This window comes from Balaenoptera borealis (assembly GCF_965194805.1).
Source record: "Balaenoptera borealis genome assembly, chromosome: 5".
NCBI classification, from domain to species: Eukaryota; Metazoa; Chordata; class Mammalia; order Artiodactyla; family Balaenopteridae; genus Balaenoptera; species Balaenoptera borealis.
Genome location: NC_138862.1, coordinates 114,386,478 through 114,401,363, shown reverse-complemented (window position 1 = coordinate 114,401,363; position 14,886 = coordinate 114,386,478). Strand labels below are relative to the sequence as shown.

At 35.4% G+C, this 14,886-nt stretch overlaps 1 protein-coding gene across 14 annotated transcripts in view; it reads left to right on the top strand.

Annotated features, from left to right (window-relative positions):
- MBNL1 (muscleblind like splicing regulator 1) overlaps positions 1-14,886 on the top strand; it is a 177,898-nt gene that overhangs the window by 31,922 nt on the left and 131,090 nt on the right. For 11 of the 14 annotated variants that reach the window (XM_082394412.1, XM_082394402.1, XM_082394410.1 and 8 more), the window contains exon 2: positions 23-1,009. The exons of 2 other annotated variants lie outside the window; for them this stretch is intronic. In XM_082394412.1, coding sequence (XP_082250538.1) covers positions 836-1,009 — 174 coding nt within the window. In that variant the 5' untranslated portion in view covers positions 23-835. Of the gene's footprint in view, positions 1-22; positions 1,010-14,886 lie in introns of those variants that run through there. One more of the 14 variants, XM_082394401.1, reaches the window with a different exon arrangement.

Below are 14,886 nucleotides of genomic sequence, written 5' to 3'. Positions count from 1 at the left end.
AACCTATCTCTTTTTTCTACAGGTTGGTACTAAGAAGTGCCTTTCCTGACGTCTCTGCTGCTTGGAACCGCTTCTAGAGCAGTCTCTGCTTTTGCCTTGCTTGCTGCCAGCTAGACTGTGACGACAGCACATCCACCCTCCACCTCTAGCCCAGACACCCCCATTTCTACTTATAATCAAGAGAAAAGCTCTAAGTATCTGGCATTGCCCTAGGCTGCTTTAGTTTTAAGAGAAAAGTTTGCTGAAAAAGTAAGATATCTTCTGCCAGGAAATCAAGGAGGAAAAAAAAAAATCATTTTCTCGATTTTGCTCTAAACTGCTGCATCTGTCTATGCCAAACTAATCAATACCGATTGCATCACCAAACTCCATTGCAAATTCAGCTGTGAGGAGATTCCCTTTCAGACAACTTTGCTGAAAGCAGCTTGGAAATTCGGTGTCAAAGGGTCTGCCACGTTTTCATGCTTGCATTTTGGGCTCCAAATTGGCACTGGGAAGGGGTTACTGAGGGCACAAGGCTGATTCGAGGCCCTACTTTTAAACGTTCATCTACTTACGATCCTAGTATTTCTCTAAAAACCAAAACCTCTTTGAATTAACAGTTTCATGCTGTGAATTTCTAGTGGGAGATCTTTTCCTTGATATTGACAACACAATTTTCCATGTACTTTTAAAGCAGGGAGTGGGGGAAAAGTATTTTGGAGGAGACATTTTCATCATCATTTTACAGTTTTATTAGTTCAGTTTTTTCTTTTTTTGGTTGTTACTGTTTTTTTTGGGGGGGGTTGGGTTTGTTGGTTTCACTGAAAATTTTAACTACCTGTAAAATCTAAACATGGCTGTTAGTGTCACACCAATCCGGGACACAAAATGGCTAACACTGGAAGTATGTAGAGAGTTCCAAAGGGGGACTTGCTCACGGCCAGACACGGAATGTAAATTTGCACATCCTTCGAAAAGCTGCCAAGTTGAAAATGGACGAGTAATCGCCTGCTTTGATTCATTGAAAGTGAGTAAATATTATATTATTTTAAGGATATGCAATAATTGAATAAAGGGGGTATGGATATACAGTCCACTGAGTTTGGAATTATGGATTGCTGTGTTAATAGTTTTAGTTATACTGTGTGTTCTTGATGATGTTGAGGTGGGGGACTTTACTGAGAAGCAATAGAACCAAGTCTGGCCAAACTTTCTTTGTTATGAATAACTTTCTCCGTCCTTTAATGCTGTGATTTTTTTTTTTCTAGAGCAGAAGGTGTCAGCCTACTTTTTACTTAGTAATAGCTAAGTCAGCGCCTATCTATAGGAATAGTAATGTAGATACATGTGTGTGTTAGCATGTGCATAGATTATATACAAGGCCATGGCACTAGCTGAATGGGGATGATTTGTTTTTGCTTGTTTGAAAACGTGCTGTACTGTTGTAAAAGTATAGCAGATTTTGTCAGCTAAACTTGGATAGACTTTTTATATTAATGTTTTGACATTATGGAGTTCCTTTTTGTTGTATGAGCATATTATTTTAAGGCCAGAAGCAATGCATGTTGTGGAAAACATAACTAGAAGTAAGGTTCTGAGCTGCTGCCACAGTACCCTATCAGAGGCATAAACTTTGTTGAATGTGGCTTTTATAATTCAGTAGAAATGCTTGAGTAGTATTATTAATTGGATTTTTTAAGTTTCTAAAATTCTAATGTGAAGTAACTTAGCAGTTTATTTTCTGTTACCTCCTGATTATTATGTTTTTATTTGTAACAGTCTCAGCTAAAGGTGTTAAAAGTTAGCTTTTGTGGGCACCATAATACCAACAAGTTCACTTTAGTATATTTCGACATTCAAAAATGTCATTGGGTTCGTATTTCAGGTATCACGTTTGAAAGTGGGTCTTTTAAAAGATAGCATACATGTCTTAATTTTGATGTGCAAGGTCGACTAGAAGTGTGAAGATTCCTGGGTACTCTCTACGTACGTGGTTTAATGAACTGCCTTTGAATATTAATGTGCTGGTTTAATTCACTCTTTGAACCTTGGAGAGGGGAGTCGCTGTTATTTCAACATCTATAGAAAAGTGAAAGTTTCATAGATCCATTTTGTCTTTTGCAAAAAGAAAAAAAATAGTGCTACAGTAACCTTTCTTTAATACCATAGGGGTGAATTAACTGAAATAGTTAATTTGTAAGTTAACTCATAACTCACCCCAATGTTATGAGTTAACTTGTGAGTTAACTATTTCAGTAAATTGCTTCTTGGTCCAGTTTGTGCAGCTCACTTTGCTAAAGTTTCACCAAAGACTCAAGGATATTATCTTCAAAGTAGAATATAAAAAAAGGTATTAACGACAACAAAGATACCTTATAGTGTTAGATTGTTCTTAGTGTCATAGTACTAAAGATCAATAAACAAGAGTTATAAATTACCACTGGGCCTTTTTTTCCCTTTCCTTTGAAAGGCATTGATGAAGGGCACAGTGGTTGTACCTTGTGACTGTGTCTTCCTAAATTCCTGCCCACTGAATTTAGGTGTAATTAGAGACTGGGACCCATAAAATGAGGGGCAAAGGGCTAATTACACTTGTCGGTAACCAGCTGTGTCCATAAGTAACCCTGTTTTGACCCAATTACTAGTAAATCCAATTTTTAATCCCACAGACAGTTGATGGTGCACTGGTAACTGCAAAATGAAGGACCTTAAACTTGGCTGTGACACTGAGTGGTTTCACAGAAGACCTGCTTTCACAGCATTTGGAAACATTGTGAAACATTAAAATTCAGTCGCTATTTTTCAATCTCAAAATATTTTTTTAGTTGCTGCTCACTTGTGGCCATAGAACAGTCCCCCTTTGAGTAAAGCAGGAGCATTGCTTAATGACATGCTGTGTGGTTAACAGGATTCAACTGCCACATCAACATCAAGGACTTTTTTTTTAATAACAAATAATTTCAAGATTTTAAATTTACTTTTGAAATCAGCTTGTTGTCGCAGCTAATCAGTGCAAACGTTGTCCATATTCTTTGTCTTTCTAAGAGAAAGTGAAATTTAATTTATAGTGTCTAAAATGTGGTAAGATATTTTGATTTAAGTAACAGGGAAAAAATAAACACAGGTTTATTTCTGGTGGAGCTTCATCCCCAGAACAACAGCTCCTTAAATGTTAGTGAACTATGTTAAGAATTAATTTTAAAAAATTTGAATGTGTAATTAAGTATTCATGTTTCAAAAAGCCATGTTTCATATATATGTGTGTATGTTTGTAACTAACACATGTGATTCTTGATAAGAGTATTCAGAATCCCACCTTTTAGATAGTAGTCTTCCTGTGTTCAATTTTGTGGCTAAAATAGATCAAAAACATATTTTAAAACAGTTAAAGTAACTCTATGACTCATGCCTGAAGTTCTGAAATTTGGGAGCATTATGAGGTTTCCATGCCAGTAACCGCTAGATCATTTGTATTGTTTCAGAGAGTAAACGGAAGGAATTTAGAAAACTTGTAATATCCTGACTTCTTTAATAAAATGTGTTCTATATATTGCTACAATCCATAGTCCAGCCTTTTGTGAGTTCTTGAGCCCTGAGATGGAGGTAGCCTGTGTAATCTACTATTTTTAGCAAGTTAGGAAAGCAAACCAAATACTCTCTGAGAGGACCCTGGGAAATGGCTGTACCCTTCAGCTGTGCTGTTTCAGACTTTGGCCAGGCTCCCAGGTGACTTAGGTTTATAGCAGACTTCTACATAGAGGCGGAGAATTCATTTCATTAAAAACAGAAGTCAAACAGTTCAAGAAAGTATTTATGTAAAAGAAATCAATTGGCATGTTACTAAAGGGAATAGGAAGAGAATCAGCTGATAGTCTTTTAGTTGCATATTGGTGATTTTAAAGTTTAAATAATTAACTTAGATGCATTTACTACGTGAAAACCTAGAATTCTGCATCACAATAAATGTGTTGCTAAGTAAAATGAGAATATATAATAATGAGGAATATATGTACATATGCATATACTGAAATAGAATGATAGCAGTAAGAAAGAACAAAAGATGTAATGAGTTATCATTTATAAATTAAACAATATTTTAAGCATTTAACTTTTCTCCCTTAATTTTGCTTTTGCACTTGCAGTCTTAATTTCCAACAGTCTAAGAGTATATTCATATTGAGAATTAAATTGCTCACAGATTATAGATTTGAGTGTTTTATTACTTCAGAAATACTGAACATTAGAAAAGGTGTTTTATTTAATGCTGGAGAGGATTTTTTTTTCTTATGGCTTATGAAAGGGATACCAAAAGAGAAAAATATCAAAAGAAAAATGTCAGCACTATAAGATGCTATTAGAATATTATGTTTCAGGAATGATGATTCAAAGAGTCGTTAATGGCAAGTTACCTATTTTCTTCAGTAATGATCTCTTAACTAAAATTAAGTAGTTGATATAAAGAAAGCCTACAGGCTGTATTTTAATGTGATGCCAAGTTATTTATATTATCAAAAAATAAGCTTTCATCTTGTGAGCAGCAGAAAGAGACTTGCTTATTGAATTCTTCTTTTTCAAATATCCATTTATTGTTCAGGGGCTGTGGGAGGAGAAATATAACCTTTATGTTTACTATCTATTTTCCAAAAATCTAGCAAACTTTTTACCTTTGAAAAGTTTAGTACCTTGTTCTCTTATCAAATTAGGCAATTTTGTTTAAGATAAATAATTGTTCATTTCACTGTTATACATGTTTGTGTATATAGATAGCCCAGCTGATCAGATTTATCATAGACACATCAGAGACCAGATTCCACTGCAAAGTAGTGTGGAATCAAGGGCGTGAACAAACACATTTAAAGTGCCTCTGAAGACTTAGCAGAATATATGAAGTAATAAAATCAGCTATTAGAAGACACACAAATAGGTAAACATCCAGGTAAATGAGCAACTAGAAAACTCACAGTTAATAACGCAGATAAACCAAGTCTCCAGATGGTTACGCGGGGATAGGGTGACATAACTGGACATAATAAAGTGGTCTCAAGGTATTTACATTTACATTTTAGAAGATCTTCCATTATTAGCACAGTTTATCTTCAATTTAGCAATTGCCTGTGTTGCTCCTGCTCTAAGTCCCAGCATAGTCTTTCCATAATATCTTTTAAACCAGTTCAGCTGATAATCCTGACAAAATGGTATCTGCAAATTGCAGGCTAAACATCTACTTTTGAATTAAAACTTTGATCTAGTAGGTTCCTAATTGGAATAACTTTTACCTAGCATTTCATTGTTGTTTGTTGTTTTGCTAAGGGCATCTCCCATGTGATATTAAAACTCTGACAGAGTATTGTATGTACATGTAACTCTGTAGGTACATATTCAATGTGTCTTTCAGTGACAGGTTGACACAGGACTTCCTCATTTCCCCCTAATGATTTAGGAGATGAACTATTAGCATAACTTGTGTAGCGTTGTGTATCATATGAAAGTTCAAATTGTATTTTCTAAGCAGAAACGTCACAACTTTGTGAAGAACACCCTGTGAATGAGCCAGGTGTAATGTCATCAACTCTGACACAAACCTTTCTTTAATGAAATTCTCAGTAGCCACAGCTGCTTTGGTAATACTTACAACTTTTTTCATTTACCTATTTATATTCTATGGTTAGACATTTTTTTAGGATAATATTTTTTAAAGGAGTAAAGATTTTTAAACTTTTGGACAAATTTCAAGCCGTGTTTTGAATCATGATACCTAAGGCACTAATTCTAGAACTAGTTTTTTTTTCCTTCATAAGATTATGGTACACTGCTTCTATTTTTTCTTTTTCACATTAAACCTTGCTTCAATTTTTGTGTGTGGCAAACTAAAAACAATTTAAACCTAAAGCAATGTGGCACTTATAATCGAGTTCAAACTTTAATTGTAACTCAGACTTCTAAACGTACACAAAATTCTGATTCCACGGATGGCCTCAAAGCAATTCCGTGTACAAGGCTGTTGCTGACGGCTATTACTGACTTAAAAGAGCCTATGCAGCGTGGTGTAAATCTTGTATTCAGGAAGTGTGTGACATGTGCCCGGTTCACGTGAGAGGTGAGAAATTGAATGTTTCTCAGACTCAGCACAGACACCTAGGGACCTAGTTTGGGAAGCTTATCCTGTCATTTTCCTTGCCAAGGATAAGTAGAGGATTTCAGCTATCAACATCGCTAATCTCTTACCTTTCATGCTGAGCAATGTCTCTGCCTTCCCACAGACTTAGACAAAGCTTCTTATTTTCTTACAAAGATATCCTATTGAGCAAATTTTGAGTGTTTTTTTTTTTTGTTTTTGTTTTTTTTTTTTTTTTGTTTTTGTTTTTGTTTTTTTAAACTTCAGCAGAAACAACATTTTGTGCTTGTAGATAAGGGAGCAATTTCTATGTTAACAAGGCCAAAAATTATGTCAGTGGAAATGGATAACTAAGTAGATGGTCTGTGATTTAGCCCTGATGATAGTTATTAATACACAGAAATTTCAGTAAAAGCAACTGGAAAGGCTTGTTAGAAATACTTAGTTGCTTGAAGTATAACAGATTGTTAGAATAGTGATTTCTTGGTGAATTTCACCTTAAGAATAATTCTGGTGAGGACATCTTATTCTAATATTTATTTATGATAAACAACTACAGAGTTTTTATCTAATACTGTATTTCTTATACAGAAAACATCAAATGAACATCACCTACAGCATTATTTATACTCTTTTGGCACATTTTTGAAAGATTTTCACTTTGAGATAGTTTGATTTGTTGTTAGAGATAAAACTTTCTATATTATAAGGACTTGTGTTTTAAAAATACTGATAGTTATAATCCCTTATACATTATCATTTGATTGAAAGGCTGTCTCCTGGATACCTTTGGGCCTTGGCCGTGTCTGACCGGTATTCTTCTTCTTGTGTTATCCCTGAGTTCTTTCCAGCTTTCTAACTGCCCAGCTTCAGATCTGTTGGTTCTGATCCCTTTTTATATTTCTCTCTGGAGTCATACAGAAATGATTTAGATGTTTTGTCTTTAAGGGATTATATTCAGTATCGAGTAACAGAGACACCTTTCCTCCCCAGCATGAGGCATAAACAAATTAAGGGTTTATATTTCAGTAGGTTGTCCAGGCCCATGTGATGACTCCACAGTCACTAGAACTTAGGTTTCTTCACCCTTAGGTCCTCGGGAGCACGTGACTTCCAACCATAGGTTTATTTAAAACTTGCAAGATGGCCACTGCAGTGCCAGCCACCACATCTGCATTCCAGGAAGCAGGAAGGAGCATGGGCAAAAGAGGCCACAGCCCAGCCCGCTTAGGCTCCTTTTAGCAAAAGTCCTCTAAGCTTCACCCAGTGATTCATCCTGGTTTCTCATTGGCAGCAAGGATAGCTGGAAACTATGTACTTAACTGTCGTCCTGATTGAAACCATGCCTCTGGGTAGTTTAGGTAGAAAGGGGGAAATGGATGTTCAGGAGGGCAGTTACTGGGATGGGAGTTAGCGAGATTTTTTTTTCCCCCCCCAGAAAACTTCCAGAATCAAGTATCTCTCCCTGAAAAGCATCTGGGTATGAGGGGAGATCACTTCTGAAGAGAAACTTGTATCTTCTTATCTTGGCAAACCTGTCCTCACTTTTCCTGTCTTCGTTAACTAGAGTTGCCTTTTTTTTTTTTTTTCCTTTCAAATCATGATATATTTAGTCAATAAAATATGGCCTATCACAAATGCATTGATTTTTACTAATACAGAATTTAAAAATTGCTTTCTTTATTTTTTAAATTTTCCTATTGCCAGTGCATACTTATATAAACAGTTATATATTTATAACTGGAATATAACAGGTATGTATGTCATAAAAAAACAGGTCTCAATGATTTCGACAAAAGAATCTGTAGTTACTCTGATGCCTATTTCTGCTTCTTCTGCAAATATACTTTATTTCCTCTGCATGAAGCAAAATAAAATGAGTTAATATTTATTGAAAATTATTTTATGCTGGTCAGTATTTTCAGTGCTTTTAATTTTTTCATAGTACTTAGTCCTCACATAAACTCTTTGAAGAGTTACTGGTATCACTGCCGTTTCTCAGATGGTCACACTGAAGTACAGAGAAGTTAAGTGATGTCCACTTAAGGTCATTCACCCAGTAAAATGCGGACTCCAAGCCTGGTAACCTCATTTCACAGCCTGCACTTTTAACCACTTTCCTGTAAAACATTGCTTCTTAATTTACATATCCACATCCCAAGGATTCAGCAAAGAAAATACCTGAACAGCAGTGCTTAAGAATAAAAATTAATTTTCCAGGCAGATTCACAGCATAGGGCCTAAAGCAGTAAATACTCAAAACATTATATTTTAAGTCAACAAGTGAATCAGTGAGTGAACACAAAATAGCATCAAGAATGCTTCCACCAACTTTCAAAGATTATATATTTGTTTTAAATGTATGGCCATGTAGGAAAAACATTTTAAATTCATCACCTTAAGGAGTCACTGTATAAACTATATAGCTGTCCCCCAATGTATTAAAAAAAACATATTCCAAAGTTTTAATTGTTTAGAAAGCATTTTTCCACAGAAGCAGTGTGGTTAAGTCATTAGTCTAGCCCTGGGAAGCCTAAGTAACCCATAGGATGCTTGAATTATAGTCCAGTACAAAGAGTACCCTGGACACTCTGATTATTAATTAAACCCAGGAGGCTCCCCAGAAACGTTATGAGTACTATCCCGTCATACATCTTAAGTGATATTAGTGTCATAGACCCCCAACTGCTTTTGTTAAACTGTTTCAATGGGAAAAATACATTTCAAGTTTCAGTTTGGGGGCTCCGGAAATTCATCCGGGCCTAATGCAGGGAAGGTAGCCTTTCCCAAACCCCCGGACACTATCTGCAAGCCGGTGCGAGAGGTTTCCTCAGCTCCATGTTTGGGCTGCTGCTGTGCCCCAGAGCTGGCTTTCAATAGGGCAGTGTCTCAGAATCATAGGGACTAAAGACAGGGTATGGAATGAGGGGCTATGTCAAAAGCTTCCCCTGGGTGGGATGACTTTTTTTGTTAATATATCTTCCAAGTAACCTTTCTTTTTTGCTAAGGTCTCAACCTGCTTCCTTTTCAAATGTATAGCTTTTTGGTTCTGAGTCTGGTCCACTGTGGCACTTCATATTGATGAACAGCTTCTTCCCATTCTCTTTCCTTTCTAAAATTATCAAAAGTGTAGCTTTGTTTTGATACCGTTTCTTTCTGACTACTAGTAGAAATGGGGAAAAATAGGTGCATAGTGAAAATATCAAACTAAGATTTTTTTTTGTTTTTGTTTTCTGGCCATTTTATCATAGGATATAGTCAAGGGATCAGCAATAAAGAACCAGATATGAGAAGAAAGACATTTAGGAGGTGATAGGGGGTGGGGATTTCACAATTCAAGGAGTATAACTTAAACACTTCCTGTGTCAAACTTTAGAAAGGCAGATATTAAAAACACAGCCCTCCAGGGGCAAATTGCTAACAGGGAGACCAGTATATTAGGTGGTGGTGGTAGAGTTCAGAGGTGGAACTTCTCCGTAGCAATTGGAGGGTCAGTGAAAGAGAAACTTAAGGAAGAGAGAGAGAAATGTGTCTGGTGGTTTATCTTTCCTTTTTTTCCCCTCCCTTCCCTCTCACAACTACTAATTCTGAGACCACAAGTAGAAAGAGAAGAACTAGAGGGAATTCCCAGTAAGAGAGTTCCCATAGCCACAGGCCACCAGGCTGGGGCAGCTGTCCCTGCATCACCGTTGGTCTATTGGGAACCACCTATATTTTAACCCTAGATAACAATTTTAGGCTCAGAAGGATTCTTCTGATGCTATCTCAGTTTTTTTTTTTCTTTCTTTATTTAAGACTTTTTTGATGTGGACCATTTTTAAAGGCTTTATTGAATTTGCTTCTGTTTTCTGTTTTGGGTTTTTGGCCGTGCGGCCTGTGGGATCTCAGCTCCCTGACCAGGGATCGAACCCGCACCCCCTGCATTGGAAGGCAAAGTCTTAACCACTGGACCGCCAAGGAGGTCCCTGATGCTATCTCAATTTATTCAACAATATTTATATTTTAATTGCAGTTCATGTTAGATTGAGACTCACTATTTATTGAGATCCAAAAACTGTTTTCTCAAGACCCCATACGGCCCCAGGCATCTTAACTGAGAATTTATCTCTCTGCATAAAATTCAGACTTGGTGTGGAGGCTTCTGGTTCTCAGAATCGCTTATACTTAATTCCAGGCTATTCTCAAATAAGGCAGGAAGCATCTGCTGTTAATAGTAGACAGTAAATTACACAAAGTAAAACATGGAAAATTAAAGTTAGAAAAGCTGGGAAGCTTTTCTATCATTTTCAATTTTCTGCACAAGCACGGACATAATCAGTGTTTAGGATCTGCTCATGACGGATAAATTACATCTGTAATTCATTCTTTTCCATGTTACTGCATTCAGACGATAATTTGCTTTCAGATATCTTTGCTCATCTAATATTCTAAAATCGTTCATAGACTGAAAATAAGTCTAGTAACATCTTCCAGTCCCAGGAAGCTTTTATAACTAAACAGTGTTAGCTTACCAAATGGGCCAAGTTAAAAAAAAAAAAAAAAGGTTTTAGAGAAAAACAGAACCAAATTTATCATGCCCAAAATAAGATTCCTCTTTGGTAGACGACATTGCTTTTCATAAAACAATTCTTTAAGGGAGGCAACTGAGAAATGAACCATGAAGAACGAAATAACTAAAGAATTCATTTATTTATAAAGAATCCTGTGAAGAAAGATCTGTGTTCTGAATGAACTTTCTTCACATTATCTCATATCTCTTCATGGCTAAGTGGAAACTAATGAAATCTAAATCTAGCCATGAGAAAAGATTATCATCATGATTTTATTTATTAAAAGTTTTTCACTATTATGAAATTTTACTGCCAGATATTGCCTTCCATGAATCATAGCACAGTACTAAATTGAAGACAAATGTACACATAAGAATACTCAATATATAAAAGAACACTCCAGAAACAAAAAACAAACTCATCTTAAACTCAGGTAAACTAAAAGTCATATCCACGTTGAAGAAGAGTCATCTACATTGCAAGTTTTTGCATGGTGGAGTCTATTTAAGTAGCTTCCCCCCAACCTTTAAACTATGATTAACATATAGTAGCTTAACATGTAACATACATATAGTGGGTTAAGTATGCATGGTGAGAAATGCAAAATTATTATTACTATTTTTTAGAATCTTTATTGGCTACTTTTGGCTTCTGTATTTCCCTTAAGGATGAATAATGCTGGAGGAGAGATTTTCACCCCAAACACATATTTTTATACTGAATGGTTAGGAATTTTAAAAATTGCAGACCAAAGTATTTGCCACTTCTGCATCTCAATTAATGGAAAATAATCCATTCTTCCTCCCCTTTTCATCGTTTATTACCTGCTATGTACCTGACATTGCAATAGGCAGTGGGTGAATAACACACAGAGCCTGTTAGGTTGTTGATAGACTACAGCTTCTGAGAAGTATAATGAAGATTAAAATGATCATAGAATAATAAAACATTGTTTTAACTCTTCTATTCTTTAATATTAAAATGTCCCAGTGGAACACAAATTTGCCCACGTAAAATGTAAGTAGGCATTTAAATGTCCTTGTGTATGTCTGAGAGGTTTGTCATGAAAAACTTGGAAACCGTTAAGTAGTCAGTGTGGGAAGAGCAGATGAATTTCAGCTCTGGTTATGTGTACTACTAGAGAAACTGTGTGCTTGTATTAGTAGAGTGTGTTTACATGGTAAAAGATTTATACTAGACCCATCATATTCCAAAATTTAGCAAGATAAACCTGAATCAGATTGATTTTTAGGTAACACATAGAAATGGTTAAGTTTACTCCCCTGCTTTGATCATCATCTGTTGATTATATAAAATGATGAGGCTCAGAAAGATTAAGTAACCTATGCAAGTTTGCATCGCCAGGAAGTGGTCAAACTGGGATTCAATACAGGCAGCCTGTCTTTAGAGCCTATGCTCTGAGTTTAACTTGTTTAAGCTGACAAAGTGTTAGGAAGCATTACACAGCGATCTTATGCATACAAAAATATAGTGTTAATTATTAGTGAGTCTGCACATTAGAGTGACAGACATACTTAGGCATATTTGTTGAGTCACTGAAATTGCCTGAATTTAAGACAACTATACTTTTTTTTTTTTAAATGATTTCATTTTTTTTTAATTAATTAATTAATTAATTTATGGCTGTGTTGGGTCTTCGTTTCTGTGCGAGGGCTTTCTCTAATTGTGGCAAGTGGGGGCCACTCTTCATCGCGATGCGCGGGCCTCTCACTATCGCGGCCTCTATTGTTGCGGAGCACAGGCTCCAGATGCGCAGGCTCAGTAGTTGTGGCTCACGGGCCTAGTTGCTCCGTGGCATGTGGGATCTTCCCAGACCAGGGCTCGAACCCGTGTCCCCTGCATTGGAAGGCAGATTCTCAACTACTGCGCCACCAGGGAAGCCCCAAAGACAACTATACTTTTTAAAACATGATCACTCACACTTTTTCTTAATTCAGAAAAACATCCCTGAATAATCACTAATAAGGTTTTTTTTTTTTAATTTAAAATGGAAAATTTATAGTAAATTTTAACTACAAGTTTGATAATATAGAGAATCTAAAACTTAGGTCAGGAAGAATTTTGAAAGTCATGCCAGACTGGAAACAGTATAGAAAATCAGAATAATAGGCTGTTCTGAGAAAAAAACAAATAAGAGTTTCAGTATTCTAAGACAAAGCTTGGAAGTGAAGTATGGGGCACCAGATAAGGAGGTTTTCATTACATAATTATCCTTATGATTTTTTTTTTGCATAAAATAGAATATCCTTTCTTATTCAAGGAAGTAGTATAATTGATATTTTTCTAATGCATAGAACCATGAGGCATTTTTTTTTAAAATGGGTGAGAGTTCCTTCATATTTCATGAGTTTCATTGGGCATTTATAATAATACTGGAAACAAAAAACTGTGCTTAAGCCTTTCTAAGTCTTTGTAAGTTATACTATATGAAATTAAAATCTAGATTAAACCATTCACCCACCTCTTTGACAATGATTTATATAATACGTCTTCCTATTGTATGTCACACTTAAGTATTTATGCTAACTTTTAAGATTGTATTTTAAAAATTAGCTAGGAATAATATTTTAGAAGGTAATTTAACTCTTTGTATATTTGTATAGTACTTATCTTTAGTAAGAGGAAAGTTTTTTCACATGAATATTTAATTTTAAAATAGCTTATGACATTGTTTTTAAGACTTTTGCATTATTTGTAATTGAAATAAAAATGACTAAATATAAGAATCACTGTTTGCATTTTGTTCACGATATGACAAAAAGAGCATGTTTGCTCTCAGAAAAACATGGATTTAAGGACGTCAAATTCCTGGGCTTAATGGGTATTTAGTAAATATTAGTTTAAATTGGACTTTTAAAAGAGGTATCCAAATATTAGTGTTCATTATATGACTGAAAATGCTCTATGAGAAACATATAATTATCCTCACAGAGCTTTTCATTTGGACGAATGATAGCTTGGACAAAAGGGAAAAGAAAACCTTTAACATCAATAGCTAGTGTTAGAAGGATCCTTTCCTTAAACGATTAGAAACTCAGTGCCTCTTGGCCATTTTCTTGAATGCATCAGTTTAGTCAAACAGCCAGTTAGAAATGTTGTTAACAAAATTGTTTTTGATATATAAACTCAAACTTGGTATGGAAATAAAACTTATTTTGTGTTCAGAACCAAATTGATCCCAGGGAAAGGTGAGTATACCAGAATGCTGGTACTCCTTGTCCTTTGATTTCATTTCTCTGGGCATTTTCTTCATTAGTTTGCTTTAGCTATAGTTTTGCTTTTTTTTTTTTTTTTTTCCTCTTGGTGTTTTCTGAGTGTCTAGATTGGCCTCTTTGCTCTTTTCCTTGGGATGAAATTTACAATAAAATATTACTTTATAGCAAATATATCGGTGCCAGGAGTAATGAGAATGTAGCCACTGATGGTTTTCACTTAGTCCCAATGCTACCTTGGAGTTTTTACTCAAAGTAGCATCTGCAGAGTAATTGCAAAAAGCCATATTCAAAAATGTGTAAGTAAAAAACTTTTCATGGCAAAGAGTAAGACCTGGTTAAGAGCCAAAACCATGAATGCAGCTGGATATGGGTTTGATTCCATCAGTCACTTCCTAGTGACTTTGTGCCAATCACTTTACCTCCCGAAGTCTCAGTTTCCTTCTCCATAAAATGAGACTAATGATACCTGCTTTGAATGTTCGTGAGGATTCAGTGAGATCATTTACGTAATATAGGTTATTCCATGCAACCTCTCTCTCAGTGTAAACACTTCATACCTAGTAGCTAGCTGTTCCTGGTGTTCTTGTCTGAATGCTGGAATTCAGTCTAAGGTATCTTCCCCTTAAGAGAAGAACTTTCCTTATGTCAGAAGAAATGTCGCATTATTTTGCATACTGTACTACAGGTATTTATCCGTTATTTAAAGATTTAAAAATGACTTTTTTCTGCATTATCACATACTAGCTTATTCATTTACCTGTTATCAAGAGAAAACATCTCTTAACCTCTAGCATGTGTACCACTTGCCTTTAAGCTCACTGGGGTAGTATTAATAAAATAAGTCAGTATTTATATCATTGTCTGTGCCTAAAAACCCATTTCATAAATGCAGTTATCCATGATTGGAAAAGTGGTTGTAACCATCTGTTCCAAATTTAATTTCATTTAAAACTAATGCCTCTTTAGCTCTGTGTTGGCCTAAAATAAGTAATTCACATTTGAT